General features: G+C 40.0%; 1 protein-coding gene across 2 annotated transcripts; it reads left to right on the forward strand.

Annotated features, from left to right (window-relative positions):
• Positions 1-226: 226 nt before the first annotated feature.
• Positions 227-23,534, forward strand: UBE2D3 (ubiquitin conjugating enzyme E2 D3). 2 transcript variants are annotated; one of them, XM_074905508.1, is made up of 8 exons: positions 227-930; positions 15,251-15,314; positions 15,400-15,431; positions 18,008-18,085; positions 18,917-19,022; positions 20,368-20,461; positions 20,972-21,021; positions 22,041-23,534. In XM_074905508.1, the coding sequence occupies exons 1-7, from the start codon at positions 907-909 to the stop codon at positions 21,018-21,020; spliced, it is 447 nt and encodes a 148-aa protein (XP_074761609.1). In that variant the 5' UTR covers positions 227-906; the 3' UTR covers position 21,021; positions 22,041-23,534. The 2 variants fall into 2 exon arrangements, with proteins under 2 accessions (XP_074761609.1, XP_074761610.1); XM_074905509.1 differs by lacking the exon at positions 20,972-21,021 and having other exon boundaries at positions 232-930.
• Positions 23,535-26,018: the final 2,484 nt, after the last annotated feature.

Here is a 26,018-nt window from a genome sequence, read left to right on the forward strand (position 1 = left end):
CCACCCGGTGGCAGCCGCCGGCTGACAGACAGCTGGGAGTGCTAGTCACCGCGCGGAGGGATACCGCGCCGCCGCGTCAGCGCACGTATGTAGATCCGGCCGCCGCCATTTCGTGGGAGGGCGGCGGCGAGGCGGGGACTTGTCGTCAGCGGGGCGGCCACCACGCCCAGGGGGCTACCGCAAGCGCGCGCCCGCCGCGCCGCAGCGGAACGGCGGGGCAGCCCCGCTGGGGCGGCGGCAGGAAGCGGCGCCGTGGGCAACCGCAGAACCTTCCTGCCCCTTTCCGCGCCCGGCCCTCCCGGCGCGGCGCTGGCGCCTACCACTCGCCCGACCGCACACGCCCCCCCGCTCCTCCGGGCGGGCTAGGCTGGGCCACGGCGCGCTTGTCCCGCCCCTTTCCCCCCTCGCCCCCGGGGGGGCGGGGCGAGGCGCTGCCGCCGCCGCCAGCGCCACCCCGCCCCTCACGGCCGGCTCCGCCTCCCGCCCTCCCGCGGCGTCTGGGCCTGGCCGGCGGCGGCTCTTGGGGCTCTCTCGCCCTCTCTCTCGGGCGGGCGGCGCCTCTCGGGTTTCCTCCCACCCCCGCTCCTTCCCTCCCTGATCCCGGCGGTGACGGGAAGCGGCGCGGCGGGCGGAGCGCTCCCCCGGCAGCCTCCCGGCGCACGGCCTCGCTGCCCGTAGGCAAGCAGGACTCTTGAGCGGCCGCCGCGCTCCGCTCGGGCGCCCCCCTCGGCTGTTTCCGGAGGAAGGAGAAGCGCAGCTGCCCCCTCCCCCCTCTCCGCCTTCCTCCCCCTCCTCCTCCTCCTCGCTTGCTCCCTCCCTCCCGGCCCCCCCTCGGCGCGAGCGGAGCGCGGAGTCACCGCGGCGCACAGACGGGCCCGGCGGCGGCGGCGGCGGCACTCGCACACAATGGCGCTGAAACGCATCAACAAGGTGAGCGCCGCGGCTCCTCCTCCGCCTGCCCCCCCGCTCTCCCCCCTTTCCCCTCTTCGGTTTCTTTTTTTAAATTTTTTGGTTTTTCTTTCCCTTTCCCCCCGCCCGGGGAGGAGAGGGGCACGGCTTCGGGGCTGCGCCAGCCAGGCTCGGCGAGGGGGAGAACGGGGAGGCGGGAGGCTGGCGGAGCGAGGCCCGGCGGCGGCCGGCTCCTTCCGGGGAGGCCGCGGCCCGGCTGGGGCGGTGAGGCCGCTCTCTCCGGGCCTAGGCCCGGGGCCTCGCAGGTCGACCAGGGCTCCGGAGGGTGGCGGGGAGGAGCGGTCTCGGTTGGGGCCAGGGCGCGGGCGTCGCCGCTGCCGCGAGCGGAGAGCGGCAGCACCCGGGGGCGCTCAAATGTCAGCGCAACCCGGAGCCAGTCCGGCGCGGCGGTGGCGTCGCCGCCGCTGTCCCTCCGCCGCCGGCCGGGCCGCGTGGTGCCGGTCCGTGTGTGCCGGAGGGGTTTTCGGTCCGATGCCGGCCCTTCCCGGGGCAGGCAGCCGGCCACTCGGCCGGTCTCTCCCCTCTGGCGTGCAACTTCTTTCCCGCATTGTAAGATGGCGGCCGGTTCGCCTAGTTGGGGCTCTTTCCGGGATCTCTCGCTTTCTGCAATAACATGACACACACACACACGCACGTCCGCGCTGCCGTCGGCTCCGGAGCAGCTGCCGCCGTGCCATCCTCTCCCCGCGTTCCCCGCCTCCAGCCAGGGGCCGGCTCGGCCCTCCCGGGGACCGACGGCCGCCTCGCCCCCCGCGCCGGGCGGGAGCGCGCACCGCGCCGCCGCCTCCCCGTTGCACAATCGGAGCCGGGTGGAGTAACTTCGCGGCTAACTCGGAAAAAATGCCGAGGTGATGAAAGGTTTTTTTTTTTAGGGGGGTGTGTTGTTGGTTTTTGTTGTTGTTTTCTGTTTGTTTTTTTAAAAAAATACCCTCTTCCAGGGAAGAAGGCTGCCGGCATGAGGGTTGCGCTTGGGCGGCTTTCGGGTTTCTCGGCGGCAGCGCTTCGCGTTTGGGTTTTGCTGGGATGTAATCGCAAGCGCGATGGCAGCACAGTGGCGTTACCGGGAAGTCGCTCTTGATCTGCGCTCCTACGCGAGCTACGTGGAGCATTTACGTATTTCAAGAGCTGAGAGGAGTTTCTTGGTCATCTCGTAGCCTGGCAAGATGGCAGAAAGTCAGTGTGTCCTGAAATCGGTGAAGTAAACTTCGGTGCACAAAACGCCTTCTACAGACGGTTTGCCATCTATTATAAAGTTTGCCATCTGTTAGTCTTCGTGTAATTTCACATCTCTTTGGTAGTGCTTGTGGGCATATTTTAGACAAAATGACGTTATTTATAAGTTATCAGTGAAAGGACAATTCTGTTATCCCTGAGAATTGTAAATCTGTTTTGGATGAGTGCTAGCTGAATTAATTGTCTTCAAATTACGGGTACACTCTTACAAGAATTACAAAACAATTTCTTTTGAATTTGCCATCAGAACTTGTTCCCTTGTATTAGTGGATGATATCACTTGAGTTGAAACACAGCTAGGATACTCCCTGGTATGCTTTGTCATCAACTTATGCTTATGAAACACACTCAGGCACTGCAGGTAAGCATTTATTGTCAAACATAAACCAAGGCAAGCCCCCACTTATGTAGTAATCTGGTGGTCAAAACCTTAAAACGATTCAGCATGACTCTTGAATCAGTAAGTCATACCATTGACAAAGGTTTTAGCCTGTTGTGTGCAGTCCTGTATTGGTCATTATAGTCTATGGCACTGTGTAGTATCAAAAGCTGCTTCAATTGCCCAGTGCTAGAGTTTAAGATTGCTGAGACAGTTGGGCTAAGGTTTGGTTTTTTTCTCTGGTTGGTTTTTGGCTTTTTTTTTTCTGTTGAAGATGCTATTTTTAATCACACTATACTACAAGATAAACTTCCAAATTCACATAGGGTTTACAGTTCTGATTTTGTGTTTGCTAACCTGGAAAGTGATGTTTTGCTAACTGAAACCATTGCTTACAAGCTGCTTACTTCCGAGAAATTGTTTCTGATAGGGATGTCTACTGGGATTGAGGCTGAAATCCAAAAATAGCAGGGTCAATTTTGTAACAAGGTGGCTGTGAATTTAGATTTTAATCTTGCCAACTGGTAAAGCCAGAGAATGGCACTCGGTCACCAGCGAGCTGGGATCCCCTGTTTTCCAGTCATAAGGTCAGTGGTCAGACCTTGAAACTCTCTGCTTCCTTGTAGTACGTTGTTGGCACTAGATCAGAACAGGCTAAAGAGAGACCAGGACCTCAGAACATTGTAATCACACATACCTGATTTAGTCTGACTTGTGATATTACCTGTCAGGACTAGAATTCATTGTCTCCTGCAGCAGATGACATCCCAAATGCATCCGCGAAGGTATTTTCAGTCTGGCTGACTTCCTCTTTGTGGACGTGACATATCAGGCAAAATGAAATTCTTTATTGTATTGGGTAAATCAGACTTTCGGACTGTGTTTGTGTAAACTCAATCTGAAGTGTATTACACATTCAGAATATGGCAACACCTACTTAAAACATAACCGACAAATTCTACTTTAGGCTTAAAATTAAAACACATGGGTATTCCTGTGTCATGTGTTGGGTTATCTACTTCTGGAACAGCCTTTATAAAGGGTGCTTCGAACTGAAGTAGTTGTCAGGTACCTAGCCAGTCCCAGAACGATTATGTTATGCTGAAGCTCATCACTGCATCTGTGCCATCTGCCCTCAGGGTAGCCTGCATTCGTTTGGCAAAACTCTGCTTTTATTGATGAGACTTGCTTTGCACAAGAGTGGCAGTTGTTTTACTGTAACAAGCAAGTGCTTTTGCCATGGAATAATGTAAACCTACGTTCTTTTTAACTGTTTCCTCTCCTGAAGACAAGTTTTTTCTCCAATTTTGAACAAATGCATGTTGATTTATGAGGTTTTATCTAAATGCTTGATACGTGCTTCTGGCACATCGTCTTTGTCTGAAGTATCTAGTGGTACCTGCTAAACGTACATCCTGTAATTGCTGCAGCATGTTGGTGTTTCCGGTTCAAATGATGATGATCCGGTAGTAGGGAGGTATTTATGTGGGAGTAGGGAATTGGGAATGCGTAAAATTGAGAAAACTTAGGAATGTTACATCATTGATGTATGCCCATTTTATTGCTGCTGTATGCATCCATTAAGGTGAGGTAGTATAAAAGGCCTAAGTGGTGATCTTGATAGACTAAAAATAGAATTAATACAGGAGATGTATACATGAAATTTCTTGTCTGTGAAATCCTTAAGAAAACTTGTGCCTGCTGTGTTTTATGTCCATTTGGTTAAGCATAGCACGAGCCAGCATCCTGTCAGGGTTGTCAGGGAAAATCTTAAGTGGAGTTGGCATCCTGGAAGCTAAAGGCTGAGGATGGCAAAACCATTTATTCCTACTTAAGTACAGATAGGTGGCTTCCATTGGCAGTGGTGGAGTGGAAACTAAATAACTATTTTGCTCAAGGCTGTAGCTCCCAGTGCTATTCCTAGATGTATAATTAATTGCAACTTTAACTCCCCCCTCCTCCAGATGCTCATAGCAGGAAGTGCTGCTATCCTTGGAGATACGTCCAATCTCTGAAAAATATGGGTAATACACAGCAATGAAGGCAGCATGCAAATAAATCTATGTTACTTTAACCGAAGGTGTAGCTTTTATGGAGGTGATTCAGTTAAGAGTCATACAGCCTGCCGGTTCCTTTTGTTTTAAACTTCTACTCTCTTCTTTTGAACTTAGTATGAAATTTTTAAAAAATCAGCTGAACTAGAAAAAGCTATTTGGAATTTTCTGCTTTGGATGAAACCTACAATATTCATGCAGGCAGTCTTGGATTTAGTTTGCTGGGCTTACTCAAAATAGTTAAATAACTTAAAGTTATGTGATTGATGTTCTGCTTTGAATGTCTAGAAGTCTAGATTTGTCTGTTTAGGGGCTCAGAAAGTTAAGATTAACTAGTTAATGAAATGCAGTTGATGTAAGCTTAGTTAAAATTCTTTAAACGTTTGTGGGTAGTCTTTGTATGTATTGAATTGCCTTTTTGACTTTAGTTAAGTTAGTTCACCTTAACTATTTCCCATATCCAGGGGTAGACTAGTTCTGCATCAAGTAGATAATGCAGTGCAGTGGTTAGAAGGGCCATGTTGAGCCAGAAGGCAGTGGTTGATTTTTAAATCATGAGATTTCAGTAATGGAGTTTGGGAAGCACTAGTATTGAAGAATGTCAGTGTTTTTTAAAAGTCAGAATAAAAATACTCAGCATCAGATAAAGTCATCGCTTAAAAGCTGTGCAAGATTTAGTTTATCAGAATAGTCAAAAGTTACATTTATACTATGAAATTAGTATCATTAAAATTGTAATAATGCTTCTTAATTGGGTAGGTTTGATACCCATATTCAAGTCCAGCATTAGGGTCTTGAATGTGTTTTCAGAACTGGTAATTTTTTATTAGAGAGGAAAACTGATGCTTCCTTAACTAGAAAGTTTGGGCTGCAGTAGCTCAAAGATTTTTCCTGTTAACTGTGCACTGTGCTTGTGGAACAAGTTCCCCGTCTGCTTAGATCTTTAAATGTGTGCATTAGAATGAGGGGAGAAGGGGATCGTAATTTCACTTAAGTAATTTACAGAACTTCAGAGATCAACTTTAGAGGGGTACTTCTTGCATACCTTAAAAATTGAGTTCTCCAGTATGTTAAGGATTTGGGTGGGATAATGTACAGGCTGAAAAAAAGGTTGTCCAGACAACATTTTCTTTATGATTATTCCAGCTTTTAAAGATTTGTTTTTGAAAGTAAGCCAATGCTTTTGCTATTATTCCCTGTATGAGTTTCTTCTACAGAAGAGCTGCTGTAGAATTCCCCAGAATGAGCTCCCTTCAACCGCCTCCCCAGTCTGTAACCAGCTCTGAAGCACTAATGCCTTTCTTTGCACTCACATTAATGGGTAAAAAAGGGGGGAAGGATGTAAACAGCTGTATGTAGCAGCTGTTGAATACAGAGCAGTAAACTGCCTCTTGCCAAAGGCATCTCTGTTCATCTGAGAGGCCACCTCTAGCCTGGCATCATCCCCTACCCACGGATGTTTTCTCTGCATCCGCTGGGTTGAACTGTTGAAGGAGAGAGGATGGAGGCTCTTAACTTTGTCTGAGATGCAAAGTGACAGCTGGTAAGGAGGAGTGGAAAAGGGTAGAGCTTTTGTGTAATTCAGATTAGGGCATTGATGCACAATCTCTGATAAATCTTCCTGTTGCAAATATTAAGGTTTTGCCACTTTAACTGTCTGCCCTGTGTTCTTGTATCAGTCCCTCCCCTGTGCATCAGAGCTGGCAGATGGGAACATGTGGTCTGCACTTCAGCATTAGGCCTGATATCTTGGTATAAGCTGACTTTTGTTGATAGTTTAGGCTAAAATGCTGTAGCTTACACTGAAAAGCCTGAGTTACAGGCATGCATTTTCTCCTTTAACTGATGTGATGTAGTAACCTGCTGGTATCATATGCAGAAAAAAATAGGGTAAGAAATGAAAGCAGCAGCGAGAGTGTATACATGATAGCAGTCAGTAATGCATTTTTATATGCAGTTGCTTTTTTGTCAAGTTGGCTTTTTCAGAAGAGTCTTAAACTGAGTTGTACATGCTGAACAGTGTTTTAATCTTCTTGAATCTAAATTTAATACCTCAAAGTCTAAATGGAAAATACAGGAGCTTTTTTAAAAAACTCTCTTCAGTGGGCTGTTTATGGGGCACTGATCTGATACATTAAATGTGGCACACTGTGTTGGGGAAGCCTTGCAAAAAAATTTAGTTAAAATTACATTCACAAGTTTAAATTGGTGTTTATGCCTTTGGCAACTCTTCGATATAGACAAGGTTTAATACTGAAAAACGAGCCAAATAGAGCATTGCAGGATTCAGGACTGAAAGCTAAATAGATAGAGGGGATTTTTAAAATTTTGTAAACATTGTTCAGAGCCTTCTTACCAACAGTAAACTTGAATATTAGAATTTTGTGTAAAGGAAGCCTTTGTTCTGAACCTCATCCCTTTGAGAGTCATGATATGCTAGACATCTTCAAGACCCCCTGCAGTTTTTTCCAGTGTAATTGTGATGGGTTTTTTTTATTCTGGTTTTTAAGAAAGCAAGATGGGAGGATTGCAGACTGCTTTGCAAATGTTAGGGCCCAGTAAAAGAATGAGGAGACAAATGTTTAATCCTTTCCACAAGCATCTGGACACCAGAGTTGCAAGCTGAACTGAGTGCAGATGCTTAAAGTGCCTTTAGGTCTTCTTGATGGAAGGCATGAGGATTGTGTTATGTGCTCAGTTAACTTTATAGCAAGCTTTCTCTGTAACCTGTAGCTAGGTTGGCCAGGTGCTCATCACTTCCGTGAGCTCTTCCAAGAGCTTTTTTAGATTACTAGTAAATATGAGCGTCCTGCTCTAAGGCAGTATTTCCCAAAATTTGCTGGCCTATTTCAGTAATAATATCAGGTAATTCTCTAAATGAGATAACTTAAGACTTTGGTTTTAGCTTTCTTCTAATTTCTTCTTGCCTTGAATGATACAAAATCTCCTAAATGACAGTTTGCCAGATGAGCAATGGCCCCCTTCTATCCCCTTAATTCAGGTTGCAGTCTGATGTGCTTTTTTAAGACCCTTGTGGATATCAGCATTCTCTAGATAGCTGAGGTGGAATTCAGCTATAAGAGCAGTACTCCAGAAACAGTTTTTGATTTTTTTTTTATTTTTTTTTTATGGTCTGTTGGCTCAGTGTGAGCCTTAGTTTTGCATCCCTACCACTAGCTGTTCAAAACACAGAACCATTATGAGGGGTAGTTATACACAGTAGCATAATATGATAGAGCAATTGTACAGCTGTGGATAAGATAGTGTAATCATCCCCACATAGCTGTGTTTGTACAATATACCCCTATAGTATGTTGCAATAGCTTTCAATGCATCTTTGGGTTCCTACAAAACATGGACTGGTAAAAGTCAAGACAGCTTTTTAAAAGGGGAGCTGATTTTCAGAGTTTATTAGGTTAAATAATTAAATTTCAGATATAATGTATCAGACTACATCTAAACAATTAATTCACCACAGTGATTACAGATGTGGTGTTATTTAAGAATATTAATTTGATAACTTTAGTATATGATCCTCCTTTCCATATGTTTTCTTGAGAACATCGACAATTTTTGTACCTTTATTCAGAAAGTGCAGATTTACTGAGGTTAAGTGCCCAATTGAGGCTGCTTGTGATTTATACAAAAATTTGTCCTGTACACTACCAGTCCCCAAAGTTGTTGTTTGTGTAGGCTTGGCAAACTCTGGGAGGCCTCTGTCACATTGAGTCCAGGGCAGTGCATGTACAGATGCTGCTTCTGGTTGATGTGTCAGATGCTGGTGGCTGAGGTTCAGCTGTGTGTTACCATGTCTTGGACAAGCTGCAGGGCAGCGTGTTGGAAGGCTCTCATGTAACATGCCAAACCCTGGCATCTAATGAGTGTTAAGCTAGCATTTGTGTGAAATTCTCTATCACAATGCCAAAATCTCATTCCTGAGTGGTAGCCATCAGACCAGAGTGCCTTACTTTGAAAATAAACTTCTTTCCAAGTGCATCACTTCACATTTGTCTATATTGAATTTAATCTGTCCCTTTGTTTCCCAGTCATTGTTTCATTTAACTAGTGCATCTTGCTGCTTCTCTTGTGTCCCGTTGACACTAGCTACCATCTTCTCTGAGGGCTGTGTTGTATTCCTGGGTTGAAGAACCAAAGATCAGTGTGGTTCTTGCAGGAAAATCTCCAAGTGAAAAAAGTATTTTAAGTTTCAGGTTCCAATATTCAAAAGCTTGGAAATGCCATAATTAACATACCTGGTTATCACTGAATGGATAGGTAGTTAGCCAGTTCCTCATGCTTTTCCCTTCATTCGACTTTAGCCAATAGCAGAGCCCTCTTCCTAGACTGAGCATAATAAGTGTTTTAATAGTTCTATTTTCAGGGAATGGTAATTGTTACAATACCTTAGAACTGATGTGTGTAAAATAGTCAGATTTTCTTCATCTTGAGTAAGATGGCTGCTGTGGGTTGCTTCAGGGAGGAAGCAAGCCATAACTTTGAGTTCAAAGCACAGCTATAGGTGTAGTTGCCACCTTTTTTTCCAAGTCTGTTCTGAATGCCTTTAGCGAGTGACCAAGAAAGCAAGTTTGTAACTGAACACCTTTTCCAGTCGGATCTGTCCAGCTACAGAGGTTGTGAACTCTGTGAAAGGTTGGAATACAATAGTGAGCCATTTTAGCTGTGGTAACTCTGAAATTTGCTGAAGACCAGTACCTACATTGTATACCTTCCAAATTTCAGAACAGATGAGAAGAACCGTAGACAATAGTCTCATTCACAAAGGGCTTGTGTACTGAAAGGTAGGTTCTTTGGAAAGATAGCATGTAGTCATCTGAGTGGTTTGTATCACAGTCCAAGCACACAAATTGACTTAATTACAGTTGCACAGCGGTCTGGCATTTCCTTCCTTAGTGTGAGGCTTAAAACATGAATGTTTCTGTGTTTGTCTTTTAATATATCATTATGATATTGTTGCTAGACATTGTACAGACAATATGCAGTGTGTACCCTGAAAAATTCCATTCGAAAGGCTCAAGGTAGGAGAACCATGTAAAGTAGAACAAGCAGAATAATCAAGATAGGGACAGTTAAAACTGTTACATTGCTGGTCACGTTTTACGTTTCTTAAAAACTACGCTCTTTGGCCCGTGCTGTTTTCTGTGACTGCTCTTCATGTGTTTTCTCTGCATATTTGCTCTAATGTCTGTTTTTAAACGACAGGAACCTACATCTTTCTGTATTACGCACTGTCATTATACGTTGTTTTTATCCATTTATTAAGTGTTAGCCAAAAGGCCAGCTTGTTTGATAATTTTCTGCTTGCCTTATGATGTGTATTGTGCCATTGCTTTCTTCAGCTTAGAAATCCACATTCAGTGTTCTTTCAAAGTGTTATTTTCTGCTTCCAGGGGTAATTAATTTTCATGCTGAAACGAATGTTGCAAATGCAGGTGTGTGGGATGAGGCAGTAGTTCTTTGCTGGTTGACACTTCTTAATCTTCAAACAGGCTTAAATGTTCTTCCCCTCCCTTTATAGCTGCTTTCAATCCTTCTTTTTTAAAGCTGTTTTCAGCAGTGAGCTAATGAGTGAGACTAATGCAGTGATAAATTTTTGGATGCTCAGAGTTTGAAATATCCACAGGCAACATTAGACAAGCACTCAGAATTCATAAATGTTGGGTTTTGTTTGGCTTAAGTGCTCTTATTTTTTTTTTTTAAGTTTAAACTTCTCATTTAATTCTGTATCACCTTTCATGCTCTTCAGGTAGAACGAGTTATTGTCTTGGAAACTCAAGGCAAATTAACCCCGTTTTTTCCATTATGCTTTCTTGACTACAAGGCAGAAAGCAATATATGATTTTAAAAAATAATTGTTACATAACAGTATTAAACCTTTACAAACCAATATTAAATCTTAACTGTGAGTTTATGCCTGTGGAGGAAAATGAGTGATCTTCAGTCACTCTGGTGGAAGTGATCTTCTGCCATTCTGTATTTAAGTCAGCTGCCACTATCATTAAAAATAAGCCCTGGCTATTTCCAGCTTAAACTAGAAAAATGTAGCAGCAGTGCCACAGGGAGTACGAATTCTGACAAATGGGAAGAAAAGGAGCTAACACAGATGCTGCTCTACTTGGTACCTTGCTTGGTAGGCATCAGGCTTTTATTTCTTACTGAATTTGCTGTGACCTGAAAACTTCTGTGAGAAAAGCAACTGGTTCCCTTAAATATTTTCCTTCCCTGTTTTGCTCATGCATATTTGGATGAGGTATCCTTTGCCATTCTTCAAATTTTCTTCATCCTTTAAATTACTTTTGTAATCTTTTTAAATGGTAAAGAGGAGTTGTTGGCCAGGAGGGGGGGGGGTTAGCAGCTTTTTTTGTCAGGAAAAAAAATTACACTTGTGGTTTATAAGAAGATTGTAGTCCTGCATTCGCACTCACATGTCAATGTTTTGGATCATCAGTTGAAGCATAAGTGTATTTTCTATGTTAGCTATGATTATATTTTGCAAAACAAGCAGATTATTTAGCTTTTATAGGCATTTTTTCCTTGAAAAACTGCTTTATTTTTTGGTTAGCTTTATAATGAATTTATAGAGGAAGAGAACAGAGAATTTTAAGAATGGATCTGTTTCACCAATAAAACTGTATCTTGCTACAGACTTAATGTAAAACTGGCAGAAGACCATGCTGCTGAATTTGTGTTAAAGCAGGTCTGTCTGTTGCAGTGACAAGTACTGTTGCTGTATTTTCAGTTATCTCTCTGTTTTCGAAAACTGTTGCCAAAATGTATGTATGTTGCTTCTTGTATACGCTATGTTGCCCTTGTCCTCTTTAACAGTGGCACTGGCACTTACTTCTTAAACAGTGTTTACATCTGTAAAATGCTAAGTGACTAATCATCCTTCTGGAGAGGTAAGAACTATCACAACATTATATTTGGAAACTGGGACACAGAAATGGTGATATGCGGGAGCTATATGGGAAACCTCTGGCAGTGCCAGAGAGTACTAGTCACAGTTGTAATTCAAGACTAATCCTTTCTGATAAGCATATAACACATCACTCGGAACCAAATTTGGCTTATTGTTTCTATGTAAAGTCTTCGTAATTTGGAATTTCTGTTTTTTTCTTAAGCCACCTGTAAAGTGAAAAGTTATAGCAGCTGGTTCCAGGAAAATGTAAGTTCTACTTTGGGGATTTTTAACAAAGTTTGCGATGTACCTTAGTACCTCTCAGTGAAGGAAGGCACTACTGAAACTGAATGCAAACTAAAAGAAGCAAAGTTGGAGATAGTAAGTATTGCAGCGGAAGAAATATTAGAAGCATAAAGCCCTTATATGTCGAAATTTTATAGAACAGTGCTTGAGAACATTTAATTCTAAAATTCTAGTTAAATTCTAAAATAGTAGTTAAACACTGCTTTGTAAAATGAAACTTCTTGTGGTCTTTACCTTCTTGGTGAGAAGTAGGTGCAAGCAGGGGAACAATTATGAACTGATTTCTTAGAAATAATTTTTTAATCAGCTCACTGAGATGATGAAGCTTAGTTTTGATGTCAGAAATATTGTTCAGATTAAATATTTTCTGTTATAGTAGCTCTTGATGGCTAAGCTGAGAAGGAAGGTCAGTTTGCGTTTCTACTGCTGAGTGGGAAGCCTTAAAAAAAAACCCTCCTCCCTTTCCTTGAATGAAATGCTTCAGCTGCACTCAGAATATCACAGCCCATGTGTCTCTGCTTGTTTAGTTTCCAGTTATTCCAGTTTGCCTGTTGGATTGAGCAGAGTCATAGCTTTCAGAAGGAGGCACTTTTTAAAGTTACACAGAGGAAACTTTCTGCTCCCTTGTTGCAAAAAGTCTCCCTGCTTTTGTACAGATGTGATAAAGTGTCAAACACTTAACAGGGAGGTGAAATAGGTCTGGTGTTACTGTAAGCAGGGAATGCTTGCCAGTGTTAATTTCATGTTTCCCCGGGTTCGTCCACAACCTTCACACTGCTGAAGCAAACAGCTTTACTACAAACTTTACTTTATTGGGTGAATTACTTGCTCTGTGGTTGAAATGCTGAGTGGTGTATCATGTGTTCCTGACGTTATCTGTATTTTGAACTGCTTTGTTTAGCACAATTAGATTTTTTTACTGAACTGTTTGGGACCAGTCAAAACTTAAGACCTTTAGCTTAAGAAAATCGCTGCTTGGTTTGTTCTCTAGAGAACAGTTCAAGTGGTTAAAAGAGGTAACTGTATGGACATGTATTACAAAACAACTGAAGACTGCAATATTAAATACTCATGTATATATAAAACTCGTGTATATAAACTCTTAATTTTCCTGCTGTGTTAAAATACCTTATTTTTATCTTGAGTACTGATTTCTTGTTTCTCTGAAGATAGTGCCTTTTGAAGAGCTCTCTAGTCTAATGCACATACCTCTGACGGTCCATCTTACGCTGATCTTTTTCTTGTCCTTGTCTTCATGCTATTTGTTTTTATAGTTTTCATAAACTACATGAAGAGCCTTTTCACAGTTTTTAGTCTCTGTGATAGTTTTAAAAAAATAGGATCTGATCTTCTTCCTCAATTAAGTCATATAATCCAGTAGTAACTAAACAATTCCATTAAAATAATAACATGTGTGTATTTCTGCTTATTCTCTTGCTGCAACTTATTTTAAGGGACAAAGTATCTTTTTATTCTCTCAGATTTTGGAAACCATTGATCATTCTTAGAACTGGAAAATATATTTGAATGAGAACTCAGCCCGATTAACAAAACTTGCTGTATTTGTTAAATGGGAAAAACAACCTCACTCGGCAAATTAAAAAACCCCTTTCTATCTGAAGGTTCTTTTTACATTTCTTGTTCTCCTTTACATGGATAATAGAAATCCATGGATGGTGCTGAACAACATATGAACCTAATAAGTGATATTTCACAGCAGAATTAAGTATTACAGGAACCCTCAATAATAACTGGGGAGTGTAGAGAAATGCACTCTAAATTGATTTACTGTGATAATCTGGAAGGTGCTGCCCGTGTTTCTAAATAACAGCAGCGGTGAAATGAACCATAATACTAACTTCATTGTGCCATTGCTTATTAGAACTGATACAATTCTATTTTACAAAACAGTGTGATTCCAGTGCAAATCAGAAGTCTGGTTAACAGGAAAGTTAATCAAAATCAGCATGTGTAGGGAAGGGAAATGCTGGACTAAGTTTCGGGGGGGGGGGGGGGGGGGGGGGGGGGCGACTGCTTTTTTTGCTGTGGGTTTTTGGGGTTTTTTGAACGTGTGGACTTGTACATGTTGAAGTAGTGTTATACTCTGTTTGTAGCATCTTACCAAAGAACAAGTTGTTCAAGTTACAGGGAACATACCTTTTTTTTCCTCATTTTGTGTTGGCTTGCACTTACAAATTCTGCACATAATAAAAATTTAGTGAAACTTAAAGGCTGTACATTAAGATCTTTCCAGACAAAACAGTTAGCTGTCTGATCCAAATATGCATATGTTTCCAGCATAATAGGAATGCCTGGGTTTCTTAAATGTCTGTCAAAGTAATGGAAAGGTCTTGTTTTAATGGCTTGTATAGACTTGTAGCAAAATAACTTGTGTGCAACTGTTAATAAATGGAGAGGGACTGAAGGTTTTCCCTTTTCTCATGACTTCTAGATTCTAGATACCTTGACAAGTGCAGATTTATAGAAGCTCCTGAAGCCATTTTTAGATTTAAAAGAGAGCAGGGAAGAGGGAAAGTATCTGTTACATACTTAAACTGAAAATAAATTTAATTTTAAAAGACACTGTCCAAACAAGTAACTTGCAGAGTGTTCAAACAAAATCACGCAGAGGTTTTTTGATTCATTACAGCAGCCTTGATACTACACAAGGAATCTTCATCTGAAGTTTCTTTTTCATTCCCTCTGTATTGGGGAAGGGAGGGAACTGTTCTGCAGCTCAGTTATTCAGAATTTTAGAGGCATAATTGTCTTAAATGTGAAGTTTAAAATAAAAAATACAGATATTTTGCCTGATTCTAACATTTGCCAGCCTCTTTAATTTTCTTGTCTACTTCAGTCTATGCAAGATATATCCCTGCTGGAGGTAGCAGGGAAAATGAAACTGAATTTCTGTTGGTTTTTTTCTTTCTGTTCTGAGTTTTAACATCAGGTGTTACATACATACGGCTTTCTGTTTCATGAATACTCATTAATAGCTTTCTCTCTTCTCACTTCAGGCTTCTCTAGCTAAGACTGAATCCTTGAAAATCTTGATCAGAAAGTGGTTAGACTTTGCCCACCTCAGGCTCTGTGTCCTGCTTTCCTTTCTGTCCCTTCTTCAGCAGTAGTGTCTTGACAGTAGTGGTATTTATTTGGAAAAGCATAGTCATTGGAGCTGTTTACCTTCTTAAGTGGGTTTTGTGGTCATTGTTTTCTATAAAGACATTTGATACTGATCTCTAGTGGTTCTAATAGCTGTTATTGGACATTCTTTTGTGTTTGTATATGGGAAGACCGTTAAAGGCTTTTGCTGGACATGAAGTGAAAATGACTGAGTTCCTTAGTGTTCCTTCTCTGAACAGTTGTTTGTTTGTTTGTTCTTTTTTCCAAAAGGAACTTAGTGACTTAGCCCGTGATCCTCCAGCACAGTGTTCAGCAGGTCCCGTTGGAGATGACAGTAAGTAACCTTAAGTTTTATGTTTTGCTTTGCTAACTCAAAGCATGTAATACATAGATAATAATGCAGAGTTTTTCTTTTGTAGTGTTTCATTGGCAAGCCACAATTATGGGACCTGTAAGTATTCTGATTCTTGTGACGTAATACTAAACTAGTAGCTCTTACTCAGGAGGAAACTGTGGGGTTTTTTGTTTTACTTGTTTTTAACTCCCCTTACTAAGCTTTAGTTCTAGAGGTACACCTTGCAGTAACAGAAAATGGGGGGGGGGAATCAGTCTGGTTATTGTTGAAATGTTTCATGAGGACATGTATTTCAGCTGAAATTATCTCTGGAGCAATGTTAGGCATTATCACTTAATGTCTAGAAACTTTGTTTGTATTTAACTTTTTCTACAGTTTGAATCTAGCATGAACTTTGTACTAGGAGATGGTCCCAGTGTCAAGAATTAGTTGGGATGTTTTTTTGTGGATCTTAGAACAGAACAGTGAATCCTTATTTGGTCTGCTGTCATGTACTGAGATCTTGAATACTTTTAGGAACAGAAGGGGAAAAAAAGTCACTGAAATGTGAAGTTCCAGTTATGACTGGAGGAGAAAAGTCTATGTTTAAAGGTTCAATGAGCATCTGAAACCTGAAATGTGACTTTTTCCTTGTGGGAGTAAAGGTGGCAAATGCTTGCCTTCACTGAAGACATAACCTGCAAACGCTTGACATCTGGAATTCTCAGGGCTGATTATCTATATTTAGAGAACAAAACCTTCTGTAACTTGAGAAGACACATATTGCATGCCAGTAGATCTGCAGCCACAATGTGATGCTTCTGGTGTGGCTACAGAGTATAAATTAAATATCAGTGATGCTGAGTTGCCCTGACACTATATATAGCTACAAATGTGGTTTTAGGAGATTGCTATGGAAAATGTGCGTATTAGAGGTTCACCTCTAATGGAAAAATGATTCTCCAATCCAAAGTCCCTGGTCCTCAGCAATTGTAACTAGGTGCCTCAAAAAGATAAAATTGTTTAATAACTGTATTCATGCTTAAATGGCAAGGAATGTTCTTTCTACGCTATACTGAGTGTGATTTTTTTACATGGCTGGTGTCTGCGTGGTCATAAGGTGTTAAACATCAGTGGAATTTAAATTGGGATTATTAATTTTAGCTTCCCCTTCTGCTTTAATAATGTATAGCTCCTTTTTTCCCATATGGTTTTTGTGATGTCAAAGGTCTGTGTTACTGATCCAGGAATGGGCAGTATCCTGACAGGAGTGTGGTGTTAGTAGTTCTAGTACTCCTCTGGTGTTACCAAGTGCCTTGAATAACAGATGAGGATTGTAGAACCAATATCTGGCCTTCCACCTATGCAATAGGATATTCTACAGGCTGTGATTTTCTTAGATAGATTTAAGAGAACTTGGATTAGTTTAACACATTCTAAGAGGGATTTCTGTAATTACTAAAACATCCCCAGAATATGTGCAGTAAAAAAGGGTTGCTTTCTGGCTCCTCAAGGCCTCATATAGTATCGGTTGACCGAATACAAGAGGTTCTATCTTGATTTCTAGATTTTCAGCAGAGATTGGGTAGGGTATAACCTATATGTTTTCAGGTTTGAGTCCCTTGTCTTGTGTTGCAGAATTTAATTTTCTGATATTTAACTAAGATGTAGTTACTTCCTTTGGTGAAATGTTCTTGCAATTAATATGAAAATTCAATTTAGAAATAATTCAGAAGTGTACCATGTGTGTCTCAGATTAATTTTCCTTAGCCCTGAATCTGGAATTAAAAGCATTCTAGTCTTCAGGTTAAACAATGAAGTTGTTAGCTCTATTTCAGAAACTTAGTTGTTGTTTCAAGTTGAAACTTCATACCTCTTTCTTCTCATAACCTGTACGCAGTTCCTATTTAGTCAGTCCATTTGTGCTGTACTTGGTATCACTTTTTTGCCTCCAAATGTTGCTTTACTGCTAATTGTTAGCACCTGAATGAATTATCCCCATAATTGTTTCCTTAAAGTAGGGAAATGTAAAATACTCTTCCGTACTAGATTACAGTGAACTTCTAATACCAAAAGGGAGGAAGAATTCACTTTAATCTTGATGGGTGGGGTTTTTTTTGTTTGGTGGTGCTGGTGGGGTGGGATTTTTTTTTTTGTTTCACTTTTGTTTCAAGGTTTTTTTTCAAGGAACAAGGAGTTAGCTTTGTATTTGTAGCTTTTCGCCAGGACTGAGCAATGCCTTAGCCAAAGACGGAACTTAGAGGGGAATGGGAGGCCCTTAGAGCTGTCCATGGCCACTGCAAACTTCAGTGGTCATAACAGAATAGCTCTAACCACAGAACTTGAGGTTTTCTAACCTGACAGGATCATCACTCTGTTAACATTACTTCTTGGAGCTGTCTCAGAGGCATTATAATCCTTTTGCCAATTTGTCCTGAGTGAATTGTCAGAGAAGCTGTTTTCTATGAAGCATTAGCTCAGGCAAAGAGGTCCATACAGAAAGTGACCTCTGTGTGTTCTGTATCACTTACCTTAGGAAGTAGTAATTGAATTTTAATGGCATCTCTCTTATATTGGTGGATTAAACAATTCAGTAGTTCAAACAAATTTCCTCTGCTTTTATTTACTTAAAAACATCTTTAGTGATATTTAGCCCTGAAGATCTTAATAGAATTATTTGCTTGCTTTGACAGAATGACAGTCCATATCAGGGTGGTGTATTCTTCTTGACAATTCACTTTCCTACAGACTACCCTTTCAAACCACCTAAGGTAAGTATTGCTTTCTCATTTGTGCAATTAGTGTCCTTTAAAGAACTGAGTACAGGACAGAATCTGTCAGCATCTGTGTTGTAATATTGCCAAGTTCTCACTTCATTTCACATATCCTCACAGTATATTGGATGGCTAGGTCCCTCTCTGACTACCACAAAAATAGGTATGTTAGCATGTATTTTAGGAGCAAATTCATATATGTGAATTCTGAATGTCTTGGAGCGATGTTTCGTTTTATTCCTATTAATTGATAGGAAAACTTAGTAGCTTTGTATTACTATGATAGAATTCTTGCTGAGGGGGCTGTCAGGTATTACAATGTACCTCTTTGGGTTGGTCTGTAGGACACTGAATAGGGATTAATTTGCTGAGTGCCTAAAATCAGTGAAGATAGTATCTGTTAGAATTTTACAGTAATTGCAAAATATTCTCTTTTTTTGTAGCTTTACCAGCCATTAGCATGGTCTTCCACTTTTCAGTCAATATGAAAGTACACACTTGGAGTGATCGCAGTGTTTGAAGTTCTTTAGCTCTGTGATAGCAGTGCTACCTTGGTTCAGGCACTTCTGTTGACTGTCTTCATCATGATGCAGGCACCTGTGGTTAAAACACAGCCTCACACTACCCCTCTCTCTGTTTGAAATAGAGTACCTAGTAATTGGAAACTGAGAGGTTGTGGCTTGGATGAATTTCCTTGAATATGATGCAGTTTAACTGCTTAATTATTTTCTTTTAGAGTAAATTGAGTTGACTAAATAGCTTGACTGAAGACAAAGGGTAACATAATTATTGTCATAGACCAAAACATGCTCTTTTTTTTGGTTGCAGGTTGCATTTACAACAAGAATCTATCATCCAAATATTAACAGTAATGGCAGCATTTGTCTTGATATTCTAAGATCACAGTGGTCTCCTGCTTTAACTATTTCTAAAGGTAACTTACATGAAGGAGAAATGTTTCCATCTTGTGTTGAATACTGTGCTTTTAGCTTTGTCTTGAGTTCTTACCTGTCTCTTGATTTGGCGTTCTCATTCTAGCCGATGTTTTGCCAATTGGATAATGATAGCTTACTGCATTTTTAATGGATATTTGTTTTTTCTAACACCTTCTGCTACATGGTTGTTTAAGTAAGGCCTTGTCTGGCCACTTACTTGCTTCAGTATTCTTAGCAGAGATTACTAGTTTGGTTCCAGAGGAATCTGCCAGCATTTGGATTGAAACAGGCCTGTGGTGGTGTATTTGAGCTAAGGCTGAGAAACTGCTTGTTTAAAGCTGTCCATCTAGATATGCACTTGAATGTTAATTTAAAGAATAGTTTAAAGTCAGTTTTTAATAATGAAATCTACATAGTTTTTTGACTGACTCTGTCTAGAATTACATGCAGAGTTACATTGGCATTTCTCAGGTAGATGAATAAAAGAAAACTTATTAATACATGCTGCTTTCTGCCACTGTGCACAGGCATTTTATTACATCATGAACTAAGCTTACTGATTCTACCTCAGGATAAATTGATGTGGTGCTGCAATAGAAGCTTTGTAGCTTTCCTCATTTTACTATAGTAAACAACAGTTAATTCTCAAATATTTTCACGATGATCAAATTTTGTTTTGCCTCAAAGCCACTAGTCACTGTGGCTTCAACAGATCCATCAAAGTGCTCCTTTGTCTGTAGAACTTGTAAATCCTGTCTAAGGAGTAGGTTTCTGATTTAAATGTGGTTTCCCCACATTTTAATGCTGTCACTATTGTTTTTCTTTCAAAGCTGCTGCAAGAGTAGAGGATTAAGTCCACATAGCTGCCTACAACAGTGTTACTCCTTTATTTTACAACATACATGTAGTTTTATCAGTGCAGACCAGGGTATTGCTGTCTTACAAACTGAATTCTTTCTCTGTTGTTTTTTTAAAAAAAATTAAGTTTAGTTTTAGTGATTAAAGCCATGGAATATGCTGGTCAGCAGAATACGTAATAACATGCTTTTGTTGGCTGCTACATTGCATCATAGTGCAGGAGACAACAGTGCTGTTCTTGTGTGTGCTTACTGACAGCTACAAGTATTAGGAAATAGGAAACAAATAGTTCTTACGAACTTTTAAGTTATTCTGGGCTTTTTATTTAGAGTGGGTTACAAATTTATTTTTGCCATATATCGGGAAAAGGCTTTTTAGGTTCTTTTCTGTGCTGATATTGTGCTAATGCAAAGATGTGTGCTCTATTGTTTCTGAGGTGGTTGCTCCTGTTTTGCTATTGAGAGAATTCTCTTTTTGTTTTCACAGTTCTCTTATCCATTTGTTCGCTGTTATGTGATCCAAATCCAGATGACCCACTAGTGCCAGAGATTGCACGTATCTATAAAACAGACAGAGACAAGTAAGTGCAGAGTTGCATAAGACTAGTATTTTACCGGTTTGTAAGAGTACATTGTCGGACAGGAATTGTGTTGAGTGAGCCTTTTGTGAAAATCTGGAATGGAGAGAACTTGTGTGTCAAAGAAGTACCTATTCTTGGTAGTGCATAATTTAAAAACAAAGGGGCTTAGTATCTTTGAAGTTGTGGGTGAAGGAGACTTTTTCGCACATGCGTGGCAGTATTTTAAAGTATGTATTACCCAGTCTTTTGCTTACCATGCATAAATAGAACAGATCTTCATATTGAGGAAGAGATACCTGTTATTTTGGTCCTTTCTTTTGTTAGCAGCCTGGCCTTTAATTTTGGTTGCTCCCCTTGAAAAAAGGCTTTGTAACTCTCTTCCTATCTGTGTTGAAACAACTTTTTTTTTCCTTGTGTGTTTTTAACATTTTGCACAGATAGAATTATATGAATTAGACTTGATTTTTACATCTATATCTATATTAATGCTAAATATACTTGTCCAATTAGGTACAATAGGTTAGCAAGAGAGTGGACAGAGAAATACGCTATGCTGTAGGGTAAGAATATCTGCACATTATGGTGCATTTAACAAAATGGAAACTTGTCAGCACTTGGGTGCTGCATGCTATAAGGCACTGGATTAACTAACAGATAATGGATGCACCAGTTACTGAACTTGGTTATTTAACAGCTTGATCTGTGGTTAGTGTGAAATGTATTGGCTAGTCACTATTTCTCACAGATACTGCTCTTGCATGGCCAAAAAACAAATTAGTATGAAATAATTATCAAGTTTTGAGCCAGCTTGTCAACTTGTTCTGGTAAGTATTTACTCAGATTTTGTCAGAATTTCCTTAAAAGTGATGCCCTGAGGGAGACCTCATGGTTAGACATGGGTGAATTTAGACAATCCAAATTTCAACTTGTTATTATTCAGCAGTGCCTGTCTTCTACATACAAACTAGGAAAATGAATGGGGATTATGTTCTGCTTGTATAGTTGAAAATTAACTTCTTACTGACAAGCATGGAGTTAAGTACAAACTAATTGTCAGCTCAATTCCTGTGGAAGTAGTGTACTTAAATATTCTTTTAATGTCCTTTTTAAGAATTGTCTGAGCAGTATATTTATGTGGGAAGAAATGCTTAGTATTGTTTTACTCTAAAATGTGAAACTTTGACATTCTGTATCCAATGATACTATTAACCAAGTAATCTTTACTTACGGCATGTGATATGGTAATCTTTACCTAAGGACAATATTTAAACAAAATGCTCTCATTGCCTCTCCCACCCCAAGTGGTCTCTAGTCGCCTTCAGTAGTTTTTCACAACGGACTTCTAGCAAATCTGCTTGCCTTGAATTTTAAAGTGTCTCGTATAAATCAGAGGATATTCTAGTCAGTCTAGGGGGGGATGTGTTCATTTTTTTCAGTTCAAGCATATCTTAGTATAGAAAGAGGTTTTTCTTAGTGTGAAGAGAATAGGGAGATGGGGATAAAATGACACAATGATTAACTGTTTAGGAAATTGTAATTTTCATGCTGACACTAATTCAGTTCCTGATTTTGTTTGCAGGTACAACAGAATATCGCGAGAATGGACTCAGAAGTATGCCATGTGATGCTACCTTAAAGTCAGAATAACCTGCATTATAGCTGGAATAAACTTTAAATTACTGTTCCTTTTTTGATTTTCTTATCCGGCTGCTCCCCTATCAGACCTCATCTTTTTTATTTTTTTGTTTACCTCCTTCCATTCATGCACATGCTCATCTGAGAAGACTTTAGTTCTTCCAGCTTTGGACAATAACTGCTTTTAGAATCTGTAAAGTAGTTACACAAGAACAATTGCCCAAGATTCAGAATTTTTTTTAATGGAGCATGTGTATTATGTGGCCAATGTCTTCATTCTAACTTGGTTATGAGATTAAAAACAAACAAACATTCCTCACTGCTCTAACAGATACTGAAGATACCACCTGAATGGGGGAGGGGAGATGGATGTTCAGTTTTCTCCCATCAAAGAAGTAACATTGCTGTAGCAACATCCATCTTGTTCCAAACCTTCCAGTGTTAGAGAACTGAGGTTTTATTATATACTTTTGCTCATAACTGATGTGTCTGGAGAATTGGTACTGAATCTATAGCATCAGCAGAACAGAAAATGTGATGTATCTTATGCATGTCAATAAAGGAATGACCAGTTCTTGTTTTACAGAGAATGGAAATTGGAAGTCAAACATCCCTTGTATTCCAAAATAGGGTCTAAGAACATTTTTGTAATTCATTTAAATTTTGTTAGGAGGCTTGGAGCTATTAGTTAATCTGTCTTCCAAACACTGTTTAATATAGCACTGAATAAATGATGCAAGTTGTCAATGGATGAGTGATCAACTAATAGCTCTACTAGTTAATTGATTTATTTTCTTCAATAAAGTTGCATAAACCAATGAATTAGCTGCCTGGATTAATCAATATGGGAAACAAAATCTTTTGTAAAAGCAAAGCTGGTTTTTGTATATACTGTTGGGATTTGCCTCATTGTTTAACATCAAATAATGATGTAAAGTTCAATAGAGTGAAACTTTTGCCATTTTCAGTTATAATGCTCAGTCTGTTGCAGGTTGACACATTGTTCAGCCTGATGTATGCAGAATTAATAAGCTAACATAGTGTAGCCTTAGTAGTGTGCTACACTTGGTGCTGGGAGCCCAGCGTTCAAGGATGGACTTGGGACCCAGCAGATCCGAAGCGGTGTATTGTGGAGATACTTCCTGATGCACCTGTGTTTGCTGACTGAGAACCTTTTTCTTCACCTTGTACACTTGACAGCTGAAAGATCTTAATGTGGGAGTAATGATGAGGCAAAAAATTATAAAATAAAGTACTGTTTTGATGTGGGAATTGTCATGAGGCTGTGTTGAAGTGACTTTACTATGTGGGATGTTCGTTACCATTGAAAAGGACTTGTTCAGCCATGCTGCCATTTACATTGATGACTATTCTAATGCAACAGACACTTTCCTCATGTCAGGTGACTAAACGTGAATAAAGACTCATTGCTATTGGATTTTTGTTCTACAAGAAACATTGTTTTGTGCCATTAGTTTATCTTTACAGCAACAAGGGCATTATTAAACATCCAGCTCTCCTCTTTCCTGCCCTCTTCCTTCACATTTTTCCTTGTTTCTTGGTTTTTTTGTCTCCATTCTTAACATCCATAGCTTCATTTTCTCTAGTCTTGTTCTATCACTTTGTTGTGCATCTGTGACTTCACACTGGCACCACTTTTGCACTGCTTATAGTTATGTACATTCTGATTCCTTGTCCCCACATGGATGTGGAAAGCTAGATGTAAAATAAATGTTAAACCTTAATTTTTATAAAAATTTGATTATGTAGTTTGGACATGGTTTGTTCTGGTTCTAAGCTATGAAAATGAACTTATTTTGAAGTCTAGTTGGCTTGAAATTTAGAAACCTGGGCTCTTGAACAGCACATGCCTTGCTGAAATGATGTTCTGAAATTTCTTGATGAAGTTGCAGTTCATGCAGTATTTCTGCTTTGCTAACCAAAGGTTTTTGCTTACACCATTTTACTGGAAAACTGGATATACTTTAAAATATAGCTGCCAGTGGCATTACAGCTGAGGTAAAAGTTTATATTTCAAAGCTTACAAACATGTTGCTCTCACCTTTTTGGTAACTGTTAATTTAATGTTTATTACTTGTCTTGGAATCATAGCCACTAAAATCACTTCTGCAATCAACTAGAAGGATGTTTTGAGATGTAAGGCACCAGGCTTTATAAAACTCAAGGAGGTGTGGATGAGGGAGGGTCAGGGAAGGAGAAGATAGTAAAATATTTATTACAAGATGGAAATCTTGTTTGGACCACTGTATTTCCCTTGTACATCCATAGTGGTCCTTCTGTGATAAATTTCTGTAATTAGAAAGTATGTATTTTGATGAAAGAATCACGGGTGAATTGTAGATGTTATATATGCATGGAGGTCATGCTGAGACTTACAGTCTTTGTGAAGTGGGAAATGGCAGGTGTTTTGTCCTTGAAGCAGTCTCAGTAGTGTCTTGTGCAGGCTTCCTGTGGAAGTTATATTTGGGCTTGCTGTTTGAGTTGGGGTGCAAGGGGAGGAGCATGGTTAACATGAGCTAGTAAGGAGATGATGAAAGAATTTAAGAACTTCTACCAAAACAAAAAGCTTAATTAGTGATTACCTCAGTGAGTAATGTACCCACCAAAACCACAGTAGATCTTGATTGCTATGAATGAAACATGGAGGGGGGCGAAAAAGACTTTTTTGATTTGAACTTCATGTGAAAATGAAGGTTTTGGAAAACATTGAATTGAGTTGTCCTGTCCAGCTCTGTTAAAAGGCTTATTTCAGGATGATTAATATAATAATGTTGTCTGAACACAGGGGCCAGCTCCATCCTAAAAGTCTTGGATTGAACAAAATCTTTTTTTTTTTAAATGGCTTTTATGTGAGAGTATGAGAACAAAGTGTCAACTTAAAGCACTTAGATTTAACAAATATCTAACAAGGAAAGAAACTTACACTTCAGTGTTGTTTCTGGAATAGTTTTTTTAATATTTTTTTTCTGTGTTTACACGGGGTTGGAATTTGACAGCAAGATTTCAGTCAGCTTACTCAAATTTCACTTGAAAAGCTTGGTTTTAAGCACATTTTTGAGACTCCAGGATGCAGGAGAAACTTGATCTGTAGCACTGGTTAGGAATTTTTTTTTCTTTCCCTGACTGCTGATGCCCACAGTGTCTTCTGTATTGGTTGAAAAAATGCACATAAACCTGGTTTTGCATCTGTGTGTAAAATATTCTACTCAGTTGCACTGTACATGGTTTTTATGTAAAGATTATAAACACTAACTCTTTTTCTTAAAAGTCTGTCTTTAAGCAGGCCACAACAGCACAAGGTCTGATTGCCATGGAGCATGGAACTACAGTCTGGCAAATGATTAAAAGACAGCTGGTTAGTATGTAGTTAGTATATAGGTGTGCAGATGTACTATACCGGTCCTGTTAGATTTGATCATTGCTTAGGCAAAATGGAATTAGCAATAATTAACAGATAAAATAATGGTTTAAACATTGACAGCCAGAAATGGTCTAAATAACTTTTTTATTATATTCTTTTCTGCAGCCTCCCCTCAATTGTTCTCTCTAGCCATTTTATTTCAAATCCTTCACTGTTATAAACAGTAGTATTTTACAGGCATTATCATCTGAAGCAGATACTATAGGTCCATCAGATGTGGCTAGTGATTCAGAAAGAATCTTCAGTCTGCAGGTCCCTAGTAAAACGTAAAGCATAGTAAAAGTTGGAATTCAGATGAAGACTTCTTGCTGTGTTTATAGGTGTCCAAAAGAAAAAAAAAAAAGTCAACCTAAATTCAGTTTTTGCCATGGTTTGTGTGTAGTTTTATACGTGAAAACTAGGCTAAGACAACTGTTTCTGTTAGAGAGTTAAATGAAACAAATGAGCACTAAAACAGTGGAACAAGAAAATAATCAATGA

Source organism: Athene noctua, chromosome 4 (assembly GCF_965140245.1).
Source record: "Athene noctua chromosome 4, bAthNoc1.hap1.1, whole genome shotgun sequence".
In the NCBI taxonomy this organism is placed as follows: domain Eukaryota; kingdom Metazoa; phylum Chordata; class Aves; order Strigiformes; family Strigidae; genus Athene; species Athene noctua.